Source organism: Pan troglodytes, chromosome 11 (genome assembly GCF_028858775.2).
Source record: "Pan troglodytes isolate AG18354 chromosome 11, NHGRI_mPanTro3-v2.0_pri, whole genome shotgun sequence".
Classification (NCBI taxonomy): Eukaryota; Metazoa; Chordata; class Mammalia; order Primates; family Hominidae; genus Pan; species Pan troglodytes.
Genome location: NC_072409.2, coordinates 61,076,313 through 61,104,300, shown reverse-complemented (window position 1 = coordinate 61,104,300; position 27,988 = coordinate 61,076,313). Strand labels below are relative to the sequence as shown.

General features: G+C 40.7%; 1 protein-coding gene and 1 long non-coding RNA gene across 28 annotated transcripts in view; one reads left to right on the top strand and one right to left on the bottom strand.

The window, feature by feature from the left end:
* The window catches only part of LOC104007884 (uncharacterized), a 194,025-nt gene that overhangs the window by 12,249 nt on the left and 153,788 nt on the right, over nt 1-27,988 (bottom strand). The gene's annotated exons all lie outside the window — the stretch shown is intronic.
* Nucleotides 1-27,988, top strand: part of TRPM3 (transient receptor potential cation channel subfamily M member 3) — a 901,150-nt gene that overhangs the window by 834,082 nt on the left and 39,080 nt on the right. For all 27 annotated transcript variants that reach the window (XM_054658878.2, XM_054658880.2, XM_009456711.5 and 24 more), the window contains one exon: nt 4,870-5,044. In XM_054658878.2, the coding sequence (XP_054514853.1) occupies nt 4,870-5,044 (175 nt within the window). The remainder of the gene's footprint in view (nt 1-4,869; nt 5,045-27,988) is intronic.

The following is a 27,988-nucleotide window of genomic DNA, read 5'->3' as shown; positions in this document are numbered from 1 at the left end:
TTATGTTCAAATTGCATTTTTTAAATACAATGAAAGAAAGGAAAAATTGGTGAGTATAGTTATTATGCTGTATTCCTAACCCTACTGTACAAATGGTATTTATAACACCAGCATTGTTTAGGACAAATATCACCAAACTCATTCTAGAGAGAAAAAACACTTGAATTCATGAGCTTGAGTTACTTACCCAAAACGGAACCCCAGTTCAATTGGGGATTTTTTGACTAGGAAAAAAATGTGTATCTTACTCCATTATACTGCCTATTATATCATCTTCTTTGCACTTTAACAATGAATTTGAGATTGTGGTGAAAATTCCTGTCTAAAAGCAGAGAGTCTAGATTTAGAGTCAAGGGATAGGGCTCAGGAGGTAGGATCTGTGGACCCTCTCTGCAATTTATATATAAAAATATGTGGGTGTGTGAATTTTCTGGACAGAGGGGACAAGCTTTCATGAGATTCTCAAATGTATTTTCAAGTGGACCCAATGAAAGCAAAGAACTATAATAGCTATAAAATTAGGCCACATTTTCTCAACCTTGACACTGCTGATATCGTGGGCTGTATAATTCCTTATTTTAGGAAGCTGTCCTGTGTATCATAGGATATTTAGCAGTGTCTACCCAGTGGATGCCAGTAGCATGCACACGTGCACACACACACGCAGTTATGACTACAAAAAAGTCTCCAAACATCTCCACGTGTCCCTCAGGGAATGAAATTGGCCTCTGTTGAGAATTACTGCATTCTGTGATTACATAATCAGATTGGATGTTTTTTCTGATTGCTACCTTATTTTATTTTAACAAATAAAATCTGAAAAGACCCAAACAAACCAAATATATTACCCTTTAAAGCCTGGGTAGCATTTATATACTTGGAATAACTGAAGTCATGCTAATGCAGCGAGATTATTTTAAAATCCACGTCTATCATCTTAATAATGGCATAATTATCCCAGTTTTGACTAGAATGAAACCTTACTCAGGAGTGTGCAAGAGGAATGTACTGCATTTTCTCTACCTTTTAACTTATGAATGACTTCATTTATCAGTCAAGAATAAGTACAAAATGAGTATATTTGGGGACTTTGCTTCTCTTTCAAGGGGCTTTTAAGATAATCAGTTCAATAATTGATGCACTGATCCAGAAGGCTGATAAAATATGCCTATAGAATTTATCAGTGAGCCAGATGGACTACCAGGCTGGAACTTAAGAAAATGTGCCCAGATGTGTTATACTGAAAGCCTCTCAACATTAGGGAGTTCCCATTCAGCACAAAACAGCCAAGTGAGTCCCTGCCCTGTGGTCTAGGGACAGACAGCTGATGAGATTCCTGGACACACAATCATTAGGAGTCTATTTTGAAATTGGTACTATGAGTCTTTGCATAATATAAGAAGCCAGTACACCAAATGCCTCACAGCATGGAAAGCCTGCATATCCGGAAAGACTCCAATTGATCTGCTGCAGGCCCAGAATCACTTAACAAAATCCTGACTCCTTTCCTCCATATTCCACTTCTCAATGGAATTCTCTAAGCCTAGTACTAAGCTCACTTACATAATTCAGAATAAAAACAATAATGATAGCTATCATTTGCTGTGTGCCAGATACCATGTCAGACATGTCATCATCATACCCCCTCGGAAATAGGTTTTCATATCTGTGTTTAATAATTTAAACAATTGAATAAGAGACTAATCAAGGGACAATAGCAGGATTCAAATTTCTGTCTAACTGACCCCACAACCTGACCTCCTTCCAACTCTAATAATAATAATACATTAACATTTATGGAGAACTTACCACATTGTTTCACATGCCATCTCATTGAATCTTTATAAAATAAATGTATTATTATTCCTATTTTACAAATAAAATAAAACAAGATTAAGCAGCTTGCCCGAGGCCACCTAGCTACATTTCTTTTTCTTTCCTTTCTTTCTTTTTTTTAACGTTCAGGAAAGCCTTTATTTTGTTTTTGTAATTATTTTTACTCGTTTTGTGTGAATTATTTTCCATGTAGCTATTTTTACTAGCAAAGTCAAGATGAAAACCCAGGTATTCTGACACCTAAGTACATGTGTTTAACCACTACAGTGTATATATAATATATATTATATACACATTATATATTATATATACATTATACATTATAATGTATATTATACAATGCATATTATATATGTGTATTATATATTACATTATATATAATAAATTATATAATATATATTATATACTGTGCTCTGTAGAACACAACACAAAGATATTTACAAGATTAGGACAGGATCAGCTCTCTTAATATTGAACCGACTGGACAATTTAGCTTTAAAAAGAGGAGGCCAGCCCCAGTTCTCACTAATAATGCTCTATTTCTGCACTGCATTCTATCAGATTTTGGTATTTGTATGAAAGCTAAGACTTCTTTGAAATATATGAAGCTAAGTGTTTGGGAAGAATGTTTCTTCTCTTTGATTGTTTTGACCCTTTGGATAGATAGCACAATCAATCTGAACAAAAACAATCCTGAGAAATTAAATTAGAACAGTTTCTATATTTACTGGCTGAGTTTCCTTGGGTCAAACTAGCTTCTAAATCTCATGAGCACAAACCTTCCTCTCCCAACCCATCTTTTAATCAGTGTAAATAAACACAACATGAAGGACCCATGTGTGCTTTTTCATTGATAGAACTTTTTGTAAATAAATGATGAAAGAATTTTATAAAATAAGAGAGAGGATGAAAAACAGACCCATGTTTTCTATAAAACTTTCAACACAGCTGGCTTGCTCACTTTAAAAGAGTTCTGAGACCACTAAACTATAGAAGAAATAACTAATTAGCATACAACTTTAAAGACTACTTAAAAATATGAATGGATGTCAGATTTTAAGATATTCCTGTTTGGTTTTTAAGTCATGCAACACTTGTGAGATACATTTTGAAGTTGCCTTGAAAATTGATTAGATCCCAGTGTCCTAAGGCATACAAGGAAGGCTATAATGTTTGAATTCCAATAACAGACACTCTTTTAAAACAAAATCGTGGCCGGGCACAGTAGCTCATACCTGTAATCCCAGCACTTTGGGAGGCCGAGGCGGGTGGCTCACAAGTTCAGGAGTTCAAGACCAGTCTGGCCAAGATGGTGAAACCCCATCTCTATTAAAAATACAAAAAAATTAGCCGGGCATGGTGGTGCACACCTGAAATCCCAGCTACTCAGGAGGCTGAGGCAGACAATTGCTTAAACCCGGGAGGCTGAGGTTGCAGTAAGCCGAGATCGCTCCACTGCACTCTAGCCTGGGTGACAGAATGAGACTCCATCTGAAAAATAATAATAAAATAAAAATAAAAAAATTGTAAAACTAATTTGAAGACTCCATTATCATTGATAAAATTAGCATTAGGCTTTTTTTTGTGGATGGGCATCCCTTCAAGAAGTATGGTATCTAAGAGAAAGTCTTTTGTATTCTATGTTTTGATGCAAGCGATAGAAACCAATCTCCAACTAGCTTAAGCCTAGAAGGGATATATTGACTTATGAAGGGCATAATGAAACTGGCCTTAGGGGCTACTGCAAGCAGGGACCCAATCACTGTCAAGCTTTGCTCACTTTCTCTTGCAAATCGGCTTCATTTACTCTGATCAGTTTCACTGGCGGAGAACTCAGCGTCAGATACAAATACTATGAACTCACCCCATTACAGAGACACAAGGAACTTCTTTCTCCCAGCTTTAGTTAAAAACAAAACAAAGCAAAGCCAATACAAGGATTCTGGTTGGCCTGTCTTGGTCAAATCCCTGCCTTCTATCACTCTTGCCGGGGCTAGTATCATATTTAACATAGCCTGGAAAACACACCTACCTTGTGGCCATACTGGGTAGAAACTGTTTATAAAAGGAGGAGGTAATGGGTTCTGGCCAGAAAAAATCAATAGTTATTGCATCCTCATCTATTTAATATTTTGAGTGATAAAAGGAAAATAATTTGGCGTATAAGAAACAGATCCCAAATAACATACATCATGGAAAGAAGGAAGAATGAGGAACAAGAGATAACATTATATTAGAGAGCAGCCTGGAGGATTTTATAAACATGTCAAGATGAAAATCCATCATTTCTACAGCAGGTACAGGTCTGAGTCATTAGGGTGCATGATTCTAATGCCCAAGAAAACACCCTCCATAGCCAATAGGATACCCTGCAGGAGAAGTATACAAACAGCCATTTTCTCTGAGAGACTGGTTGGTGGTAGAATACTATGCAGTGGGGTGGGGCCACAAGAATAAGAATATAATGGATATTTGGTTTATCCTAGCTTCGTTTATAGGCAGTTTTTGTTGTTGTTTTGTTTTGTTTTTGAGCTTTCCAATTTTTCATTAGCCTTTCAGAACTTAGAAAGGAGGTTTACAGCATTGCAGTCGCTCTTGGAATAGTTCAACTCTCCCAATTCCAGTTTCTCTAAGAAGAAAGAGACCCATAGAGGACACTTGCCTCCCCCAGGAGCAGAGAAAAAGTTAGCACCTGATTCACACAGAGGCCTAAGCTTCCATTTATATGACTCCTATGCCTAGCCTATGTGGGACCTATGCTCGGTCCCACAGACAGCAATGAAAAACAAAGAGGCTTCATCTGTGTGTGCACTTTTTTAAATGTTTTTTGAGTCACTGATAGAATTCTGTGGACACTGGCTTCAACAGACCAAGCATCTTCTTATCTGGACACAACTCCCTGTCTAAACATCCCTTCCCAGCAGTCTAGAAAGTGGACCTCCTCCAAAGGTTCCCATCATTGTCAGCAATTATAAGAACACTCAATCATATGGGTTTTCTCTTGTTTCTCCCTCTGCTTCCCCACCCTTCCAGATGATAGACATGATGTACTTTGTCATCATTATGCTGGTGGTTCTGATGAGCTTTGGGGTCGCCAGGCAAGCCATCCTTTTTCCCAATGAGGAGCCATCATGGAAACTGGCCAAGAACATCTTCTACATGCCCTATTGGATGATTTATGGGGAAGTGTTTGCGGACCAGATAGACCGTAAGCAAGTTTATGATTCTCATACACCAAAGTCAGGTATTTAAATTCAATTCGGTTATGTCTTTTCCAAGTTCATTTGTTTGTTCTCAATAAATGGCTCAAGATAGAGGACCGATTCCTAGCTTGCTATCTTGGAGGAAACGAAAATTACAGAAGGTGAATATACAATTTTAGCAAAGTAGTTCTTGGGTGTTTCTTTAGGTATGTCATGTTCTGTGACACAAATCGACATCTGGTATACCAAATTTGATCAAACAATGAACCACTTAGAAAGATCTAAATTACTTTATGATTCAAACTCCCAGGGCCATGTGTTGAATATTTCAGTATCAGGAATATTTTATGTCACTACCTCCCTACCTCTACCCCAGCCACCAGCCCCAGCCTTTAGAAAATAAATTTCTTGAGTTGGACTTCAGAACAAATAAACAATGCTCGATTTCACCATCAGAATTCAAGAGTAAGGGCAAACATCTGCATGGTATTTTTCTTGCACTGGAAACTATTCTCCAACTCCCTTTCCCACTGTCTTAAATTATGTGCTATTGAGACTCATAGGAAGCTAGTATTCATTGCCTGGAAGTATGGAAAATGCCTTAGGTCATAAACTGAGTTGCTTGCTATAAATGCCAAAAAGAAAATAGTATCTATATTATGAAACGATTCAGTGTGGGGAGTGAACACCAGCAGGCCCCCAAGGTTTCATGCCCTAATAGATGCTGATTCTCTGTAATAAACACTCCTTTCGTATGGAGTTTGAAGATAGTTGTATCCTAGGAGTCTGTTCCAGGATTTTATTGGGACCAAATGTCAGGACACACCAGGCATTGGGAAATTTTTTGGGAAGAAGGCATCATTAAAGAAACATCTTTCAGTGTGGAGGAGTTGAATCCCAGGAGCAATGATTTCTCATTTCTCCTGAGGAGTTTAGTTCTGGAAATAACATCCCTCCAACATTGTTGAATTAACATTTTTCAGACATTTTTTTGCTGACAGGCCAGCCATCTGAGCCCTGGACTGTGGACATGGATTAGGGTTACATAACCAGGTAGTATAGCTTATTAAGAGCAGGAGCAGAGACTAGTTAGCATCCCCACTCCCACTGACCATCTCTGGTAGGACTGAGACTAGGAAAATAGGGACAAGGCAGCAAAGAGTGTGAGTCCTCCAGGCCTGTGAAGAGGATGTGTACGTTGGCAACAGAACACACCGGTACGTCATTTATTCTTCCACGATGGATTTTGAACAAACACACTTTCCTTCTCAAAATGCGTTATCTAAGGCAATCAAGACTTTTTGGAACACCTAATTGGAACAAATACTTGTTTCATGAGACTTAGCCAACTCACTGAGGAAGAATTTTAACTCCATCTCCTGGTTGTAATATCTCTGGCTGACAATGTGCAGCCTTCACCAAGACAGCTTGCCAGGGACTGGGGAAAATCCTTTTGAGAGCCTGCTTTCAAACAGTCCCTAAAGGCAAAACAACACTTTTTAAAAACCCACCTATGACCATTTTCCTCAGAGATTAAATGTGCTATTTCCCCCCAAGAAATTGTTTTTCCACTTAGTTACATTATTTTGCCTTTTTTAGTTTTCCTTTCTGCTCCAAAATGAGATTAAGCCCCCAGGGAAGTTTTGACAATGCCACATTTTGGGATGGGAGAAGGAGGGAGGTGTAGGTGTGTTTTATAAATGGGATTCTGTCTGTCCCTCTACAAGTGGCCATTTATTGATGTTGTGCTATGAACCCAGCCTAGTGCAACAAACACCACCATCTGGCTGAATAAGAGGATTTATTATTGTTATTTTAAAAGAAGGGCTGATTGTAGTTTAGAACTTGAAAACCCCCTGGAGACAGAGAAGATGTGTTCTGTGTGAGTGAAACATGAAAATAGATTTCCCACACTGTTAATTAGATCTGTGGAGCTCTACGTGTGTGAGAATAAATTTCGACTCCAAACCTCAATGTATAACTGACCCAGCCTTGGATAGATGCAGCCTTCGTGATGCCCTTCCGCAACCACTTACCTTCCTTTTCAATGTTCTGAAAGAGCTACAATGGTAGCCACTGTTCTAAGCTAAATCAGCCAGTTTTCTGTCTAGTGCTAGTATTTGTCCTTTCTCAAATGGATATAGAAGGCTGCCCCCAAAATCTGTCATGACATTTGGCCAAGGTCATTGAACATTCCTGTCCTCCAAATGATTTAATATTCATGTTATAGCCCTGGATGGGCCCAGTGGGGATTGGGTGACTGCCCTAGCTGGTCATTCAGAACTTCTGTGGAGTCCCAAGTACCAAGCTATTTGAGAAAGGTACAAATCTTTTATGCTGCCCTATGATGTCTTGCCTCTTTTCTGTGTCGTGCCCAGGTTGGTTTGTGAAGCATGTTTTCAGGCTGATCGGATTTCATATCCGCCTGGACCCACAGCGCTGCCCAGGGTCTCCAGTCCCATCCTGTGGGTGTACCCCGTGCGGGCCTTCTGAAATGCTGCTCATTCAAACACACCTTCGCAGAGTGACTCATTTCTAACGGAATGCGTGTGCTCCATAGCTAACTCTTTTTTTTTTTTTTTACTTCAGAATTGCTGAGCCCATTTCATGTTTGGGAAAATACTCTTGCTTAATTGGGTTGGACGTATATGGATGTACAATAGGGCCCTTAGGGTGGGTTTTTAACATCAATCATACACCTCAGAAGAGAGGGCGGCTTTGATGCCCTCACTTCTGGGAGGCAATGTTACCTTGCTACAGATCTTTGATATGCCTTCCACCTTTTCTTCTGTTATTTGTTCTAAACACAGAGATCAAAGATCGATAAGATCAATAAAGCCTAAGATACTGGAATGAAACTTGTAAGGTTACTTTCCAAATGTGCTTAAAACTAAACCCAAAGGAAAGAAAATGGAGTCGCTGTAAAGTCACAACATAATTTAGGTGCTTTTCACCTCTAAGCCATGTTGAACTAAACACAAATGATAGTTCAGCCTTAATCTAAGTTCTCTGTGGAGACTGAAATGTTTGTTTTGTTTGGAAGCAGAGGAGAGTGAGAGAATATGATTGGAAGCAGAAGATAAGGAACCTGGGGAAGGGACAGTGACTGTCCGCTCTACCCAGAAACTTTGCCTACCACCCTGGTTTAATTCGTGGGAATGCAACTTGCTGTTGTTGTGTGGTTGGTTCCTTTTTGGTTTGTCTGGTTTCTTTCAAATAGCCCAAAATTGTCCTCACGTGTTTGCTATATAGAATCCTAGCTCTCCAAGAACCAATCTAAGGGCTACCATGAAACAACTTAGGCCCTGGGTTGTTAAATGCATGGCTACCAAATGATGACACCCTTTTGGGTAGTCTCATTAGTGTGACCCATGTGGCATGGCCTCTGAGAGCTGGTCAGGATCCCACTGGAGCTTGAGGAGAAAAGCCACTTAGAAAAGAGGAGCAGCAGAATTCATTTCCACCCCAGCAGCATTTCATGCCAAGGCCGGAGCAAAGCTAAAATTAGATGGACTCTTGCCAGCTTAGAAATCTGGTTCTGCATTCTGGTGTGTGAGGTGCCTAGAAGTGCACCTTTGTTGGCAGGGAAAACGGGGTGTCTCTGGCTTTCTCCAGCCCCTGAATGAATGCGACTTTCATTTATTTACAGGGCATCCATGTGCTGCTGGCTGTATATTCAGATTCCCCAGGCTGTACCAGGGCAGGAGGAAAATGAATCATGCTCTTGAATGCATTAAGTAAGGGTCTAAATTTAGTCCTCCTTTCTGCTTCTCTGAGTATTTTTACAAGTTTAGATAGTAATGTGAAAGCAGAACGTCCAAAACTTACTTTCTACCATGACAACTTAATATTATCTAGCCCTTTCCATTCACTCCAAATTAGCTATCCAATCTACTTAATGCCTGGGTTATTTTTTTTTCTTACTGCCTAGGGCTTTTCCATCTAAAATTAATAGGTAGTCTGGGGTAGGAAGGTTTTTGTTTTGTTTTTGCTTTATTTATGTATGTATATATTTAGTACAAAGGTTTGCTATAAAAAAAAATCCTTGCTCCTTTGTGTCCATGTTGTCTCTGTGATGTTGACTGAATTTAAAGTGTTGTTTTTGTCATGTGTGTGCATGTAAAGCCAAAACACATTCCTGGATTATTTTTCTGCCTCAAATCAATTGTTCCTCACTTCCCATGTGGAAATCAGGACATCTCAAGGAGCCAGTCTCTAAAATACGCCTGCTTATGGTGAAGTTTAGAGCAGCATGAACGAAGAAGATGACTATTGTTATGCATTGCAATCATGAAACTCCAGTTCTCAAGACTCAGGGCTGTGCATCTGTTTAGTATTCTGAACTGACCTTCTCTAATGGATTCAGAGCACACTAATGCCTAACAGCTATAGCGTGGGGAGTGTTGCTTGACCAAAAATGTATGTTGGAAAAGGAAAACTTGAGCCAGTGCCAACTTTTGGGAAAGGGAGAATTGTTTTGTTGGGTTTTGTTTTCACAAATTGCTAAGGAAGCAAGCCAACATGAGGCACCATCCTCATTTTCTGTCCCTGAAAGTCAGCTCACGTTATAGAGAATACCCACCTGACTTGTTTACTAATACAAACTGAGGCTTAATGGATTTACAAATAACAGAGCTATCTGCAGACAGGACTTTGTAATGATTCCGGACGCTGTTTTGATCGACACTTGTTCTATTGTCATAACATTTAATTAGCATTTTCTCACAGGTTGGACTCCACTTTGAATTCTTTCTTCAGTCAATGAATATTTATTTTGTTTGTACTGTGAGCTGGGAACCAGAGCACAGAGATACATGTGACGGAGGCATTGTCTTCAAGGAGCTTACAGTCCAGGAAAGGCAAGCTGCCATTGACGATACATGTGTAGAGATGGAGCCAAAGAAGGTAGCCAGTTCTACCTGGGGTGGGAGATGAGACCTTGCACAGAAAGGGAGGGTTGAGCTGAGCCGCTCGATATGAGCTGATGTTTCAGGAAGATGAGAGCAGGAGGTGTAAGGAGAGAAGAATGGCCTTCCAAACTGCGAATTAGTATGAAAAGTTTCAGGAGCAGTGGATATTTAGTATGGCTGATGGTAGAGTAAGAGGCAAGAGACAGGAAGTAGGACGGAAGGGTCTGAGGAGACAGACGGGGTACAGATCCTGGAGGACTTACACTCCATGCTCAGAATAGTACCATGATCAAGATGTATGTTTTAATCAGAGCTCCCAAGCAAAAATGTGGAAAGTCCATAAGAGGGGTAGAGGTGGGAAGTGAGAGGTGAGAGGAAATTTCTAATGCAGCAGCAGCTGGAATGGAGGAAACAGACAGGATGAGATTTTAGGAAGGTACAATCAAAAGAACCTGGAAAGAAATCAGATGGTGCAGAGGGTGATAGTGGGAAAAGTGGATGGGGATTTAAAACAGAGGAGCTGGAGATTACGCCAAGGTTTCTGGCTTAGTCTAAAGGGTGATGTCATTCACTGAGATAGAGAATCTGGGACAAGGAACTATGGGGGTATGGGGACTTTTTCTGTCAGGATTGAATTGAGTTTGAGGTTTCTATGAGAATTCCAGGAAAACCATGAAGAAGGCTATTTTGCACATAGAACTCTGGAGCTTAGTAGAAGCTGGACAGGAGATAGAGATTTAGGGATCAACCACCGTGATGGTTAATGCCATGATGGGTGAGCTTACCAGCGGGCACAAGTAGAAAGAGAAGAGAAGGCCAGAGAGGAATACTGAGTGGTCAACGGTGTCAAATGCAAGAGAAAAGTCCAACTGGGTGAATATTTATAGACGTCCATTCAGTTAGTCCTTCAGGAAGTCACTGGTGACTTTTGCCAGGACATTTTTATTTCAGTGCAAGTGCAAAAACCAATTGCAGTGATGTAAGAGTAAATCAGCAACAGAACAAAGCATTTACTAGGCAAGAGGGAGCGAAATGCTGTATATGTATCCGCGGGGCAGGAGGGGCAGAGAAAGCACAATGCGGTAGAGCTCTGAGAAGAGTGATGTCTTATAATCACCACTAGGAAAGTGGCAGATGTCACTGACTTGGTACATATCACAGGATTGCTCTGGGCCACCTATTTGCATAGATAAGTTGTGTGTTTTCCTAGTCATGACTCTGCACCCCAGATATAGTACAGGAAAGACAAATGGCTGGATTAATCCAAGATTGAGGCTTTGCTGTGCCCACATGGCAGAGAGGGAACAGGGACTAGGGTTATTAAAGATGTTTGCAAGGGTTTTTGAAGTTATACATTGTGAGGTGTAAGACGAAGGGAAAAGAAAGGTATAAAGTTGGTGAAAACCCCAGAGGAAAAAGGAATAATCAAAGGACTAGATTTCTAGCCTGAGAAGCAATTACATTGACTAAAGGTCCTGAAGGCCGTGATTATACGATGTTGTGGTCAGGCAATAGTAAATTGGTGTTCAGAATTAAGAGGTGAAGCAGTTTAGAATAATGATAAGGTCCAGGGGTAGCTATGAGGATGGGTTCTAGAACATGCTGGAGTTGAGGTCAAGTATCTTGAAGCTAGATTCTTCTGTGTTTATCAATACAGATATTGAAGTTGTTCACAATAATGACAGGAGAAGGTGTGAACGGGAAGACTTTGATCAGGATGACCTGAAACTCAAAAAAGAAAGGGTTTTATGCACAAGAGTGAAAAACAGTGGTTTGGAAAAGGCAAAGAATATCAATAAAAATGCAGACATTGCCTCGGAACCACAATGTAGAAAAATGTGCAACTTCTACTTGAAAAGGTAACAGAGAGGTGGTGTCTTCCTGCAAGATGGATTTTAATTAAGGCAAGAAAATGGGGAAGTGGACTCATAAAAATATGAGAAAGAAGGCCAGGCACAGTGGCTCATGCATTTCGGGAGGCTGAGGCAGGAGGATCATTTCAGATCAGGAGTTCAAAACTCCAGTGACACATTATTGCGCCACTGCACTCTAGCCTGGGCAACAGAGCAAGACCCTGTCTCAAAAAAAAAGGTACAAGAAAGCAGAGGAGTTTGTATTCAGTGATAATTGGGTTCTGGAAGACTCAGGGGAAAAGGAGAAAAAGGAAACAGCGATGAGAGTTCAGGGGCAGAAAGCCTAGCATCATATGAAGACAATAGCCCAGGGGAAGGTGGGTGGGTGGAGGAGCTTGCATTGTAGGAATAGGAGATGATAGAAAGAAGTACGGTGGGAGTAACTTATCCAGAGTTTTAAGACAGCTAAAGACTGGAACTCGAGTAGTATAAGAGATCAGATGAAGCTAATGATATCTAGCCCTAAAAGGATGGAACTGGAGACTTTGTGTAATAGAGAAGAGTAACTAGATCCTGAAGAGGAACCTCCCCAAATGGCTAGAGAATTCTCCATCTCAAAGGAGGCTCTCCTTTTGAAATTGGCAATGGCTTGTGATGCTAGAGAAGCATCATTCATCACCTTCCACAAAGGTGAACTCTTGATATAACCTTGGAATATTCCACTTTTCTTTAACCTTTTCCAGACTTGCTAATACCTTGCCTATAATTAAATTTAGCGCTTGTTCCATCTTGACCATTTTCAGCCTCTGTTGTAATTCTGCCTTTAACAGAGCACTTTTGTTTCACCCTATGTTTGCATGACTTCAAAGACCATGCTTTTTCTACTCTATCATGACTATAAGTCATAGGTAACCTGGCTACTCCCAGTGGTACTCCAGAAACACCATGTAGCCTGAGCCCGCAAAGCATGCGCAAGCTATGAAGTGTAGCGTTCACTCTCATACACTCTCACGTGTATGTGCAGACTCACATTTCTTTTTTCTCTCCTCCAGCCCTGCTTCTGCCAAGACATTTTTATCTATTCCCCAAATCCTCCTTTCTGTTGCCCCTTCTGAAAACACTCTAAGGTCCCTGAGAGCTTGTACATTTGGACCACAAAAGCAGCCAGAGAAACTCAAGGGCTATTTCTGGATTCTGTGCTGCAACCTTCCGTTCCCTGGGGTGGGGGCTACCAAGCCAGTACCTGCTTGAAATATAGGAAGAGAAGTGAGTACTTCTACATACTATTCCACCACACTAATTTAACCATCTTGTAAGTAAAAACAGGATACCCAAAATAAAAATAAACCCATAGGCTCCACGCATCCTAGACATAACCCACATGTTTCAAAGAAAGATTATATATGAAGTAATTGTAACCTGGTGTCATCATAAATCATCTCACAGTGTGGCCACAGGGATCTCTTAGACTCCCAGAATGGTGGTAAGTCTGGAAATTCTTCAGAATAGCCCTGTACAGTAGAATCTACTGTGATGGGTGATGGTACTCATCTAGATCTATATTGTCCAATACCATAGCTGCTCGTCACATATGGCTACTGAGTGCTTGAAATGTGGCTAGTATAAACAAGAAACTAAATTTTTTATTTTTTTCTTTTTAATTAACTGAGATTTTAATTTAAATAGCTGCATGTTGCTAGTGGCCACTGAATTAGATAGCAATGTTCTAGAATATAAAAATCCTTTAGAATGCCAGCTCTGTGAGAGCAGGGACCACATCTTTCTTGTTCACTGCAGTATCTCCAATACCTCAAACTATGTCTCACACAATGTAGGTGCTCAGAAAATAGTTGATGCATGAATTAAACTCCTTGAAGCAGAGGATAGAGAGTGATGTTGTTATCTGCTTTAAACAATCAATCAAGCAAACAAAAAGATTTCAGGGACTACATATAAAGAAACTAGAAAAGCTGAAGTGTCAGAAACGTCAGTGAAGATGATGAAAAGAAGCTACGTTTGTTATAAAGGAATTTAAAATGTGGATTAAATTAAATGTAGTGATCATGGATTCATCACACACACACACACACACACACACACGCACGCACAGGGTGGAGGTGGGGAGGAGTGAGAAAGGAAAGTGGACTCAAAGGGGATTCTAGAGTTAAGTTCCTGAAAATAGCTAGCTAACTTTGTTTTCAAGAAGAAAATTCCAGCTGCATTCAAGAAATATCTATTGAAAAAGTCATGATTGTAGTATATGTGCAGAGATTAGGCAGCTATAAGGAAGGGAGGGAGACAAAGAGGGAGAGAAGGAAGGAAGAAAGGAAGGAGAAGACAAGGAAAAAAGGGAGGGAAGGAATGAAGAAGGGAGGGAAGGAGGGAGGGAGGGAGGGAGACCGGCCCACCTGCTGGCCCTTGATTGTTGAGGGCAGCAGAGGAAGGAAGAGAGAGCTGTGTGAGCCCAGCAGCAGGACCAGTTGAGGCCCATGCAGACAGCCCCACCAGCTCTGAGCCTCACCATGCCGGCGGTGGTTGCCATGCATCCTGTAACTATGGCCTTTCCAAAGGCTCAGTGTTCTGACCAAACACAGCAAGGCAGATGGTTGATTTCCACTCAAAGCAGAGCAGAGTACACCGCTTCTGAATAACGTGGCAAGATTTTAATTGATCTGTATTAACAGCAACCAACAAATAGACTGATCTCCACACAGGCTAACTATTAGCAGATGATCCCAGCAAGGCTCACACATTAGTTGCTTTTCCTCAGATGTGACAGAGTCCAAATAAGCCTGCAACCTCAATATGTAAGGGAAAGGAAGATGCTCAAGATCTTTTGCAAGATACTGTCCAGTGGAGCGAGTCGCTTCCTGCGGCTAGATATCAGACCACGTCTGTCAAGTGATGTTTGACTGAATTGTTTGGCTTTCAGCCAAATATTTGATATCTAGAACATCAGGCCTAAGGTTCAAGATGAGTGCTTGCTTGGAAAAAGACCCCAATAACTTCAGGTCAAATGCAGGATGTTGAGTCTTCATCTTAGTGACACACTCAATTCAGGGAGATGACACCCACTGGTGAGTTAAGGATAGACAGGCTATTTCTTGGCCCAGGCTGTGGTTACATGGGCTTTCATTTTACACTGGACATATATGTTTTATGGACTCTTCTGTGTATATATCTCATAATCTAATACACAAAGGAATAAAGGAGACATCCTGCTATAATATTTTCCAGATTCTAGTTTGAATGGGTTCATTCATTCAATGACATTTACTAAGCACTTCAAGTGCCAGGCTCTGTGCCACGTGATGGGAGTTAAAAAGACATACTTTCTTGCCTCAGTTTTGAAGGAAGTTTCTGAAGAAGACTGACAGCTAAACACACATTACAAATCAGCGTGATATATATTTTCATAGAGGTGTTGTGTAAGGACTTAGCTCAAAGGAAAGAACACAGTTTAGCAGTAGGAAAATGGGCAGAGAAAAGGAAGGGAGGGCCAGATGCACTCTGAGAAAGTCTCCTGGAGGTAACAGTTAAGCTGGATCACAAAGGATATTAAGAGTTTTTCAGACAGATAATGACAGGGCATTCTAAACAGAGGGACTGTTATGTACAAAACCAGAGGCATGACAGAGCATGCCTGGTGTGGGCATATGGGGGCCAGAGAGAACGGAGATATGAGGTGTCCTCCCTGGGCCAGCCTGGAACTAGCCTCTAGGTTATTTCTGTGTCCGAGGTACTCCCAAGCCCTCTGTATCTACACTGGGTTGATGTGGACACCATATTGTTTTTGTCTGATTTCTTGTGTGTATCCCTTATTGGATTCTATGCATTGTGGGGGTTGGGGATGGGTTGGGGCCAGGGTCTGTATTCGTCTTTTCCACCATTACTTGAGTGAATTAATGGAGAAGAGGTTAGTAAGGCAGATTGCTGTAAAGGGCTTTATATGTCAGGCTAAGGGATTTGGATCTTGTTGGAAATTCGCAGGTCGCCTTGTGTGGAGCCCCTTTTTAAGTATAGCTTCAGTTTATGGGATGCATAGGTGTCACTGAAGAGTGGGGAGATCATGGCTAGAAAATATGCAACCATAATGCTCATTTCAGGGAAATTAGATAAGCCATAAAAAAGCCCTTTGTTCCAAAATATCTTCTAAAACAGGAGCAACAACCTTCTAAGAGTCAAAACATTCCCTGAACAGGTTAAACCTGCTGACTCTTCTCGCCTTAATGTGAAGTATGTGAATCGCTCCTCTCAACCCCCAAAATAGCTGAAATCAGCATTCAGGGAAGGGGCGTTGAAATGGGGGCAGGTGACGTGGAAGCTGATGGCTCAGCATGCATGAGGTGGACCCTGAGCAGCCAGAAGCCAGCATGAGGCAACTGAGTGTCTGGAGGGCAAGAAAAGTGAGACAGGGTGTGGGGAGGCTTCACAAAGACACATGGTGGCAAAACGGCTTTGCCTACATGGCAGTTTTGTCAAGGGTCCTGGCAGATGCCCAGTTTGCCTCCAAACACTGTCTTCTACGCTGCCTGCAGTAAATTGCTGATGCCGGAACTTGAATATCAGGATCACCTGAAGTTCTACAAGCCTCAGGCTCCTCAATTCAGTCTGCGGGCACCGGCTTCCTAGCTGCAGCTTTTTCAGTTCAGCTAGGTTTCTCCTCCTCCAAACCCTATCTCTCCCCTTCTGGAAAACTAAGAGAGACAGAGGAGAGAAAGGAAGAGAGGAGAGGAATGAATGCATTTATATACTACCCTTTCTCACTTTTTTCTTATCATTAGTTCATCCAAATCAAAAAATCTATTCCCACTGGGCACGGTGATGCACACCTGTAGTCACAGCTACTTGTGAGGTTAAGGCAGGAGGACCACTTGAGCCCAGGAGTTCTGGGTTATAGTGTGCTGTGTCGATCAGGCGTCCACAATAAGTTTAGCATCAACGTAGTGACCTCCTGGGAGGGAGGGACCAGCAGGTTGCCTAAGGAGGGGTGAAGTGGTCCAGGTTAGAAATGGAACAGACCAAAACTCCCATGCTGATGGGTCGTGGGATCACGCCTGTGAATAGCAACTGCACTCCAGCCTGGGCAACATAGTGAGACTCCATCTCTAAAAAACTAAAAATAAAAATCTATTCTCCAGGAAACTCAAAGGTCTGAAAGGCCCAAGGACAGCCCAGAGGAGCTGAGTACTCTCAAACATGCTTACTTGTGATCACAAGATAATCTCTCATAGTCAAGGTCTATCTCACTGGTTCTCAACCAGGGGCAGTTGCACCCCCTTACCACCACCCAGCAAAGAGACATTTAGCACTCCCTGAAAGTATTTTGGTTGTCACAACCCAGGGGGCGCTACTAACATCTAGCAGTAGAGGCCAGGGATGCTGCCTAACATCCCCTGATGCACAGGACATCTTCTCCAGACAAAGAATTATCCCACCCAAAATGTCAATGTGCTGAGATTGAGAAAACCTGGCCTATCAGAACCCAAAATTCAACTCCTGATTGCTTCTGAAAGAGATGACACAATGTAGTTGCCTCAACTTGTAAGAAGTCCTAAAGGACATATCTGAAGGGGCCCCAAGTCCTCACAAACTAAAGCCAGGCAGAGAGTGCTGCAGGTCCCCATTGATCATCCCTTACAGGTTTTCACGACATCTCCCTCTGCTCTGCTCACTCTGTCTTCAGACCAAAGACCAAGTTAGGACATTGGGCACTTAGGGTGTCTGAACAGTCAACGTGAAGGACTCCTTTTGGCAAACGCCAGTAGATCTTGTCCCATGCCCTTGGGCACCAGTTTTGGACATAATAAGCTATCATTGCTATGAAGAACAAGAAGAACCCAGAGGCCTTAACCTATGATTTAGAATTTACAAATATTTTGCTAATCCAGGTGGAGTCTAGCAAACTTCAACACCTCCCTTCTCAAGTTTGCATCTAAGAGAGACACCAGTCTTTTTTTTTTTTTTTTTTTTTTTTTGGATACAAAAGCACCATGATGCACTCACAAAGAAAGTGGTCTGAGTGATCTCAGACATCCTGGCAAAATAGTTCAGTTCAATCAATCCAGCTCACCATTTGTGATAAAGCACAAAGGGGAATCAAACCCCCCATGATAAGATTCAATAGTTATATTTACTGACCAACTTAACACCACTGAACCAAATTGAAAACAGTTTTAAACATTCACTGGGGCCAGTGACTCTCTCCTTAGTTGATGGGCTAGCTTTACAGAATCACAGGCCTTGAAGCAAAGGGATGAAGTCTGCTATGTGCCCTTTTTAATATTCTGAACAAGAGCTTCAGAAGTAAAATGTCACTATGAACTGAATGGTTACAGTACTGTTACAAGAAAGCCGGTTGCTGACAAGTACTTCAAAGTCACTCGTGCCACCTGAGGAACATAACGTTCAAGCACCGAAGGAACTATATATGGTGCATGCAGTTCTATTCTACAGCAAGTAATTGAATATACAGGGCGGGGGACACCACTATCAAACAGGTCATGCACTAAAAGACTGGATTCTTTCCTGTGGATTTAAGATTATCAACCCTATCAGGAGTCTACATAAGATAGCCAACTGCTGAAAATGTCACTGCTTTTTGCAAAATGTATGGCAGTCGTACTTAAGCAGATTATATTGAATACAGGGATGCCTGAATTCTCTATTAACTACCAAGTGTGTTACAAAAGCTATGTCTTGGGTTTCATGGGTTTCTTCTGACATTTCTAGGGAAAGGGAAGTCAATTAACATTTGTTGAGAGGCTATTACAGTGGCTGGCACCAGGCCAGGCACATGATACACTCTGACTCATTAGTGCTGATTTACTAGTGATCTACATGAAGAACAGAGGTTAAAGAACTTGTTGAAGGCACACAGCCAGAAAGTGGCAGAGGCTGAATTGGAATCCAGGCCCATCTGACTTCTAGACCCATGCTCTTAACTTCTGCATTAGAACAGAAGGCTGCTTCCATTGGAATCCAGAGCCTTGCACTTTCCCCTATACCTCACTGCAGTGCCTGGACCACATCATGCATTTATTTACTTAGCAACCACTTATTGCAAAGAGAAAGCAGTAAACAAGAGAGGCCTTGGCATGTACTTCATAGCAGTTACATCTACTGTGGGGTTCGGTGGAAACAGTAAGTCAACAAATAAACAGCATACTTTGGGGTGGTCATAACTGCCAGGGAGAAAATAAGTCCAACTAGCAGGATCAAGAGTCACTGTGGCAAGGACTTGGGCACACAATTTTATAGAGAATGGTCAGCAAAAGGGCTTGAAGAGATAACGTTGAGCTGAAATGTGAATAATGGAAATAGGCATGAAAAGAGCTGGGGAAGGAACATTCCAGACAGAGAGAACAGCAAGGGCAAAAAGCCATGTGGTAGGAATGGTCTGGATGCTTTCAGCTAGGATAAGAAAAAATGCCAGTGTGATTGGAGTTTAAGATCTATAGCAGCGGCCGGGTGTGGTGGCTCACGCCTGTAATCCCAGCACTTTGGGAGGCTGAGGTGGGTGGATCATGAGGTCAGGAGTTTGAGACCAGCCTGGCCAAGATGGTGAAACCCCATCTCTACTAAAAATACAAAAATTAGCCGGGCACGGTGGCGGGCACCTATAATCCCAGCTACTAGGGAGGCTGAGGCAGGAAAACCACTTGAATCCAGGAGGCAGAGGTTGCAGTGAGCCGAGATCGCACCATTGCACTCTAGTCTGGGCGACCGAGCAAGCCTCCCTCTGGGAAAAAAAAAAGAAGAAGAAGAAGAAGATCTATAGCAGCAGCTCAAGTTGGCGTAGCATGTCATGGTGGAATTTCTGTGTTCAAGTATGTGGTTTAATTCTAAATGAGAACTGGATTTAAGAACTGGATTTAAGAACAGGATCGGCAACTCTGCAGCTATTCAAGACACAGTGCACTGCCAAAGGTTGATGGTCAGGAAGATAGAGAATCACCCAGAGACCAGTGGTTTCCAGAATTAGGAAATCAGGAAGGGAGCTTCCTCCACCATTGAAGGCTTCCCAGAAGGGTTTCTATGACACTGATATGGTGATACCTTGGATAGTCTCAAAATCACCCATCATGGATAAATTAGATATCCATGAAAACTACATTGTACCGCCCATGAGGAGATTCACCTGTCTCTACAAGTATGTCAAAATGGCATTCATCATGAAAACAGGGGGCATCCTGGTAATACAAATGAGACATGGCTCATAGATGGGTCAGAAAATTACAAGTTGGAAAGAGGCAGCTACTGTCCCAAGATGCCAGCAGCATTGCACAGAATATAATGTACTCAGAGAAAAAGCTTGAAGAAGAGTTTGCTTTTGGAAGTCATCATTAGTCCAACCACAGTTTATAGTTACGGAGTGCCTGGTGTGGGTAGAGAACTCAGTTATGAATGGTTTGAGTTAGTGTGACAGGAACAGTCCAGGACAGAGGCAGAAGCCAGACACTGAATCTCAGTTCTGTCATCTCTACTAACCCTGTGACCTTGGGCAAGTTACTCAAACTGTCTGTTCTTTGGTATATTCTTAACAGTTTGAGGACAGAAAGGAGGTTGTCCTTGGTGTTCCTCTCACACAAGAACACAGCCCAGAAAAAGAGCATTTTTTTTCCAAATGAATATAAGCCCAAATGAATATAATCAGACATTCATGCATATTATTGTTTTTGATGAAGCTAAAATGTGCATCAGTGTCAGAGTGGGATGTATTCAAGGAAAAAAAAAGTTAATAAATAATAGCACTGGTGATGTGTAATGTGCCAAATTAATGAAAGTGATACCCAAAGACCAAAATTTGGGAAAGAATGAAACAAACAGCACAGCGTCAAAGGCTACTTAGAGATAAGGTGTTATTAGTAGTAACAGTAGGAAAAAATGAAGTAGGGTACATGTAAGGGTGAGCCCTATAAAGCTAAAATTTGCAAAGCCATTGTTTCTTCCAGCGGGGAAGCCAGCTCCAGGTAGATGCAGGAGCCTTCACTACTTCAAATACCCAGGTGCCTTCTAGGCTTCTCTGCTCCATTTATGTTCATTTAAAATGAGGGGGGAGGATGGTTTGATCCTAGGAGTTCAAGACCAGCCTGGAAATATACCAAGACCCTGTCTCTACAAAAAAACAAAAACAAAAACAAAAAAAACAAAACAAATTAAGCGGGATGTGGTGGCACACACCTGTGGTCCCAGCTACTTGAGAGGTTGAGGTGGAAGAATAGCTTGAGCCTGAGAGTTTGAGGCTGCAGTGAGCTGTGATTGTGCCACTGTACTCCAGCCTGGGTGACAGAGTGAGACCCTGTTGGGAAAAAAAAATTTTTTAAAAAAAGAAAGAAAAGAAAAAAACAAGCTCACTGAAACAACCATGCCAAAATAAACAGTCTCAAATAGCATGCCTCTCTCTCTTCACAGCAAAACAGAACCAAGGTATTATGCTGCTGCTCATCATGAAAAACCGTGTTTCTCCCATTGTGTCAGCCTGCCAGCCAGCCTGAAAGTCATTCTGGGCAGCTAACCTAATTATTCATTCATTCATGGATTCAGCAAATATTTGGAAACAACTCTCTTCCAGGCACTCTCCTGCGTAATGGGGATTAGTAATGAGAAAAACTGATGAAGCTCCTGCCTCCTTGGGAGCTCACAGCCCAGTAGAGGCATCAGATATCAAACCCAGAGTTACACAAATAAATACTTAATCATAAGCTCTGCTAAGTATGTGATGAAGGAATACAGAGTGCTATGAAAACATCTAACAAGGAGACATATTTGGGGCTCAGAGAAAGGCTCTCTGAGGAAGTGACTTTCAAGCCAAGCTATGCAGAATAAGGAGGAATTTGCTAGGGAAAGAGTAGGAAAAGAGCCCAGGCAGGGGAAATAGCCAGTGCAAAGTCCTGAGACAGAGGGGAGGGTACTCCTCCTGCCAGTAACTGTGAGAAGACCAGCAGGGTGGAAGTATGATGTGCAAGGAGAGAATGGTAGGGAATAAAGCTGGAGAGGCAGACCAGGGCCAAGTTGTGCAGGGCCTTTTAGGCCAGTGTAAGGATTTGAATGTTCTCCTAATTCACTGGGAAAACTAAGAAGTGAAGGATTTTGTGTAGAAACTGAGTTGATGATTATGTTGTTGATGATGGTGGTGGTGATGTTAGTAGTGTGTGTGTCTGACATGAATTGCTGATTTAACCTACATTTCTAAATCAATCCAAGCATGGTGGTGTTGGTAGTGTGTGTGTGTGTGTGTGTGTGTGTGTGTGTGTGTGTGTGTGTGTGAAATGAATTGCATGATTTAACCTACATTTCTGCATCAATCCAAGGGTTACCAGAACCCTTTTTGAGGGCTCAAGAAACACCAGATCCTGCAGGTTAGGAGCTGTTTTCCCTAAAGTGCTGGCTTCCAGGCTGTTTGCCCTAAAGTGCTGGCTGTTAGGACCTGAGCCCAGTTCTTCACTGTGAGATGAAGTTATTAGACCTGAACTCTAACAGTGGTGGTCTTGACGGGCAGCATGGCCCCCATGTTTTGGAAACTTTACCTTGGAAATTCAAGGGGTTTTTTTTAGAAAACTTTACCTTTTTTTGGGAAAGTTTACCTTGGAAATTCAAGGTTTTTGTTTTGGTTTTTGTTTTTTTGTTTTTTGTTTTTTGCCCTCCCTGATTGTTTTTGCTTGCCCTCCCTGATTAGGGGCATCATTGACATTGAGAGGTTAGAGCCCAGACTGTGTGTGTAACCTGCAGTGCACAGAACACTCCCACAATGAAGCATTGTTCTCTGTCCACACAGCTTTCTGCTATCCCAGCAGACATTCACATAGGTGAAAAACCTGGTTATAATTATCTGAGCCTAACTCCATTTTACATTTAAATACACAAATTTTTGCATGTTTTTAATGAGCTGTGAATTTTTCCAGGAATGAAACCACCATGAAAATCAAGGGAGATGGTATTTTGTTTGCTTTGGAACTTTCTCATGAGTTGTTCAACATTTTGGAAAATCAACTCACCAAACACAATGTTCCTCATTGTATTTGAGCCTCACATCTGTCTACATTTGTGTCTGTCTTATTCATGGAAGTTCTTCATTTAGGTGTAAGCATCTGACCACTTCACTATGGCTTCTGGAATTGTTGTGTCTGAACATTTATATATTGAAATAATTATTTTATTATAAATTATGTTCCTTTAATTTCTCCTTTATTTAAAATTAGGACATTATATTGATTCTTCTATGACTACATGTACAGATAAATTATACCATCTATAAATTTCACTTCTGAAGAATGAAGGAAGAATAGGAAACAGTTATTATTAAAAAGAAATGTTAGGGCTGAGAAGATTGAGAACAATTGAACAAGCCCGTTCAGGGCTTTAAAATGCTGCAATTTTAGAAATCTAGTTACTTACTGTCTTTAGATGGTCTCTTGGTAACCTTAACATGTGAGAATTCTATGTTTAAAAAATGTATTTTGTTAAATGGTGGAGAGAGTTATCAAAGTTAACATTACCAGTGAGAACTCGTCTTAGTATTGTTTACTCACTGATACGTTATAAAAAGAAGGGCATTTCATCTTTGTGATTTTTTTCCAAAAACCCATAACCCTAGTCTAATCATGAGAAGAAAAAAAATCAGACAAACTCAAATTGAGTGACATGCTACAAGATATATCTGTCCAGTACTCCTCAACACTAAGTGCCAAAGTCATAAAAAATGAGAGACTGTAGAACTGTCAACAACCGGAGGAAACTAAGAAGAATGATAATAAAACACAATGTGGGATCCTGGAAGAGAAAAAGAATTTTAGTGGAAAACTAATGAAATTTGTATCAAGTTTGGAGTTTAGCTAATAGTAATGTACAAACAGTAACTTATGAATGTAAATTTCTTAGGTTTGGCAAATATAGGTGGTTATTTAAGACTTTAGCATTAACGGAGACTGGGTAAAGAATATACAGAACAGGAATTTTGTGTACTAACTCTGCAACCTTTCTACAAATCTAAAATTATTTAAGTTTGTTAAAAGTCTGTTTTTGACAAAAAGCATAGGAAAGCATTACGAATTCCACATTTGAACATAACTTAAGGAATTTTTCTAAAGATTTAAAATCACCATCATGTGGGAAAAACACACACACACACACACACACACACACACACACACACACACACACACAAGTAACTGGGAAGAAATATTGTATATTTCCTGGGCCCTCACACTCCAGGGTCAATATGTAAAGAAGACAAAGACATCCGGGAACCACTGCCAGCTAATGTAAAGCACTGTGTCCTTAGTGAGTATGCAAATGCCAACAGTCAAGGTGGACATGGAGAAAAAGAAGGGGACAAAGTCAATCAGGCTTCAAGGGGGCAGAGAGACATTGCTGGCAACACAAAAAGCAGAAGCCTCTTTCTGCTCTGACAGAAGCAAAGAGAAGGATCAATAAACAGGCTATTATTGAGAAAAATTTAGGTGGTCAAGTAGTAAAGAGATGTGAGGGTCATAAAAATAATAATAGCAAATACTTACATAGTGCTTTCTACATATCAAGCACTGTCCTACATGTGTTATGAATAATACTAACTAATTTAATCCCCACAACAATCCTACAAGATAGGATTGTTGCCCCTATGTTTAATGGGCAAGGAAAATGAGGCACAGAGAATATACCTTTGTATTCTGTGGAACCCTATGAAACTACCTTTTTTGTAAGTCAAAAATGGTCTACTCTCAGAAAGTGCATATGGTTCACATTTAACTTAATTGGTAAGTTGCCTAAGAGGTACAACTATTTGAGAGGCAGGGTTGGACTTAGAACCCTGGCAGCCGGCTCAGAAACCTGGACTCTGAGCCTCCAAGGTACAGGGCCTCCAGCAGAAATGGTCAGCATTTACAGAGTGGCAGGCGCTGTGCAAAACCTTTACACATATCAGCAACAACTCATTTACCTTTACAACAACACTATTAAGGTAGCTGTAATTATTACCTAATTCATAATTGAAGAAACTGAGGCCCAGGGAGCTTGTGTGACCTGCCAAAGGTTACACAGCTAGTAAACGGCAGAGCTAAGACTTGAACCCATGTTGGCCGGCTCCGGAGCCTGGGTCCTGTGTTGTCTCCTGTGTGTCTGTAGGTATGGCAGAATTTGGAATGAGATAAGCTTTTGCTGCAGGTCATTAGTCTAGAAAGGAGAGACTTTTCCTGTCAAGCCTCCAAACAGATGCTATGGGCTTCCATTTGGTAAGATACATCAGGGAGACATTTTCTGGCCAGCTCAAAATAACTGATACTGTTATTCAGATGGAATAGAAAATTTACCTCATTATCTCTTCCAAAATAAGCAAGGAAATGAAAGACAATGGAATAAAAGGAAAGAAAAAGAATGTGAAAGATTGGAAGATAGACTATAAAAGATAATTGCAAGTGTTCCCATCCTGGAGATATGTGGAATCAAGCCCTATATTTTATTTGCAATTGAGTAGCTTCTCCCTGATCTCAAATGATTCGGTGGCCATTCAATGGACACTTGGTACCTGAATCTACTTTCTCCAGTAGTTGACAGGTCGTGTCATAATAACCCGATATTCAATCTACTTAATACACACCAAGGTCCTTTCAGATAGAGAGAAAAAAAATAGTGAATGTTGCTCACCAGCAGATTTACTTTTAAAATATCTAAGGCCGGACGCAGTGGCTTATGCCTGTAATCCCAGCACTTTGGGAGGCCAAGGCAGGCTGATCACTTGAGGTCAGGAGTTCGAGACCAGCCTGGCCAACATGGTGAAACCCCATCTCTACTAAAAATACACAAATTAGCTGGGCGTGGTGGCGCATACCTGTAATCCCAGCTACTTGGGAGGCTGAGGCAGGAGAATCGCTTGAACCCAGGAGATGGAGGTTGCAGTGCGCTGAGATCGTGCCACTGCACTCCAGACTGGGAGACAAAGCGAGAATCCGTCTAAAAAAAAAAAAAAAAAAAAAAAAAACTCTAGTAATATGACCCACAACTTTAATAATGCTAACTACCAAGTGAATCTGGAATTAGCAAAAAAAACCAAATCTGAATTATAGATTTTTTTAATGCAGCTCCATTATTTTTACATGTGTACAATGTCTTAAGTTAGGCTAGTGATGGATTGCCCAGCAAGAAGATTCTACACAAATACAGAGTCCCAAAATCTAAAGCAACGCCAATCTTGAGCACTAAATATTTCAGACTTATGTACACGTGCACACAAAAATGGAAGTAACCTTAAATTAATTGCTTTAAATATCAAAATAGAGTAAGTCAAGTCCCATGAACTATTGCTCATGGTTGGAGTCCATTCCATGGAAACATAACTTAGACTGGAGACAGACCTAAGCAAGGCAGAAGCAATGAAAAAAATATATTTTTAAATATTTTTTACATTTTTGTATTTATATAAATATACATATATCAATTAATTAAATGAAAAGAACACTACAAGGAAGATATTGTTGGCCCTGCTCTACCCAGCTGGCCCTGTAAACCTGCCATTGTTATTAGTATTCTATGAGAGCAAATTCATCTCTTGGATTTTGAAAGCCATAAACGTGATTGTGAACATCTTTTTTTGTTTTACTAAGTACAAACTAGACAGATGTGAACATCTTGATTGATCTCAGATGCTGACACACAGACTTCTACCAGTTGATAAAGCCAGATCCCTTTGCCTGCTATTCCTAAACTCATCGTCTCTGGTTCCTATTATAATCCGGGACCAGTTAGAGCAGTGCATATCCATGGCAACCGTCAATATAACTAGTTCCTTCAATCACCTAGTCACGTGAAATAATAGGCTATTCTTCATGACATATGGCAAAACAAGATTTTGCTTTGTTCTTTGCTTGTATAAGCCTTATTTTATGCTTGTCTTTAACCTCTTCTCAACAGACATCCTACTGCAAACCCAACCCTACTATGCTAAATAAAGCTATCAGTCAAGGTAGGTGCACATAGCTATGACTAACCAGACTGCTTATTCTTGGGTCCATCTATGCTGTCTAGTGAAATGGAGAAGTCTCTGTTTCCATGGATTAAAAACAGATGCAGGATAAACAAGACATGAAGATGGTTTACATTGAGTCTTTGAGGCTGTGGAATGAACCACCTCATCCAACACAATATAAATGATATTTCCTAGCCTGAAATTGGTTATGTCCCTTCCAAAGAGTATCAGTTTACTCATTTAGAAAGGAATTATTGGACAATAGTTAAATGAAGACTGGGCTTCTTAGTTTCTTTCATTATATTTATGGGGATAAGTTTTCCATTTACATTAAGTGTATTATCTACATAGATGTGGTTCCAAAGCAAGCATGTTAGCCAAACTCACTTTATAGCCATACTTGTCCTCAAAAGTCTTTATAACATGGAAAGATTAATACTTATGGATGTCACCAGTTGACAGCCACTGACCCAGACAAAAGGATGGAACACAAGGAAAGTCTAAATGCAGATATCTGGGCATGCAAATCCTCCTGCCTTTAAAATAGCTTTCACACCTTGAGAAATAGCACAAGGTAGTGGTTAAGATGATGGAATCCTAGTTTGAATCCAGGCTTTGCCTCTTGCTAGCTGTGTGTCATTGTGCAAGTTACTTGCCTATTTGTGTTTCAATTTACTCATCTGTAAAATGGCCATAATAATAGTATCTACTTTGTATTCTTTATGAGTTGAAATTTACAAAGCATATAGAATAATGCCTGGGGTATAGCAATTGTTTAATAAGTGTCTGTGAAACAAAAATTTTGAAAAACAAATGAATGGGTCAGAAATTCTAAAGTGTTTTCTGTAGGGTTTATTCCATTTTGTCTTAATGATCAGCCTCTATAACCTTAATACCTTTTTTAAAATGTGTTTGTTGTAACGATCAGATATTGTATATGAAAGCGCTTGGCATAGAATTTGATGTGTGCATCTCTAGGATGGTTGTAACCAGATTTGTTTCTAGATAATTATAAATGCTTGCTGTACTTGGGCTTGAAATTTGTTATATCAGATCCATGTCAACCCTATTTGAAGATCATAGAAAAAAATCTCAGCCATTTGCCTTGTGTCTGTGCATGTTGGAATGTCCTATTGTGGCCCCAGTGAACAATTATCACTTTTATTCCACTAGACACCTTAAGTAGAATTGCATCTTACACATATATTTTATTGTAGCCAGTTCACA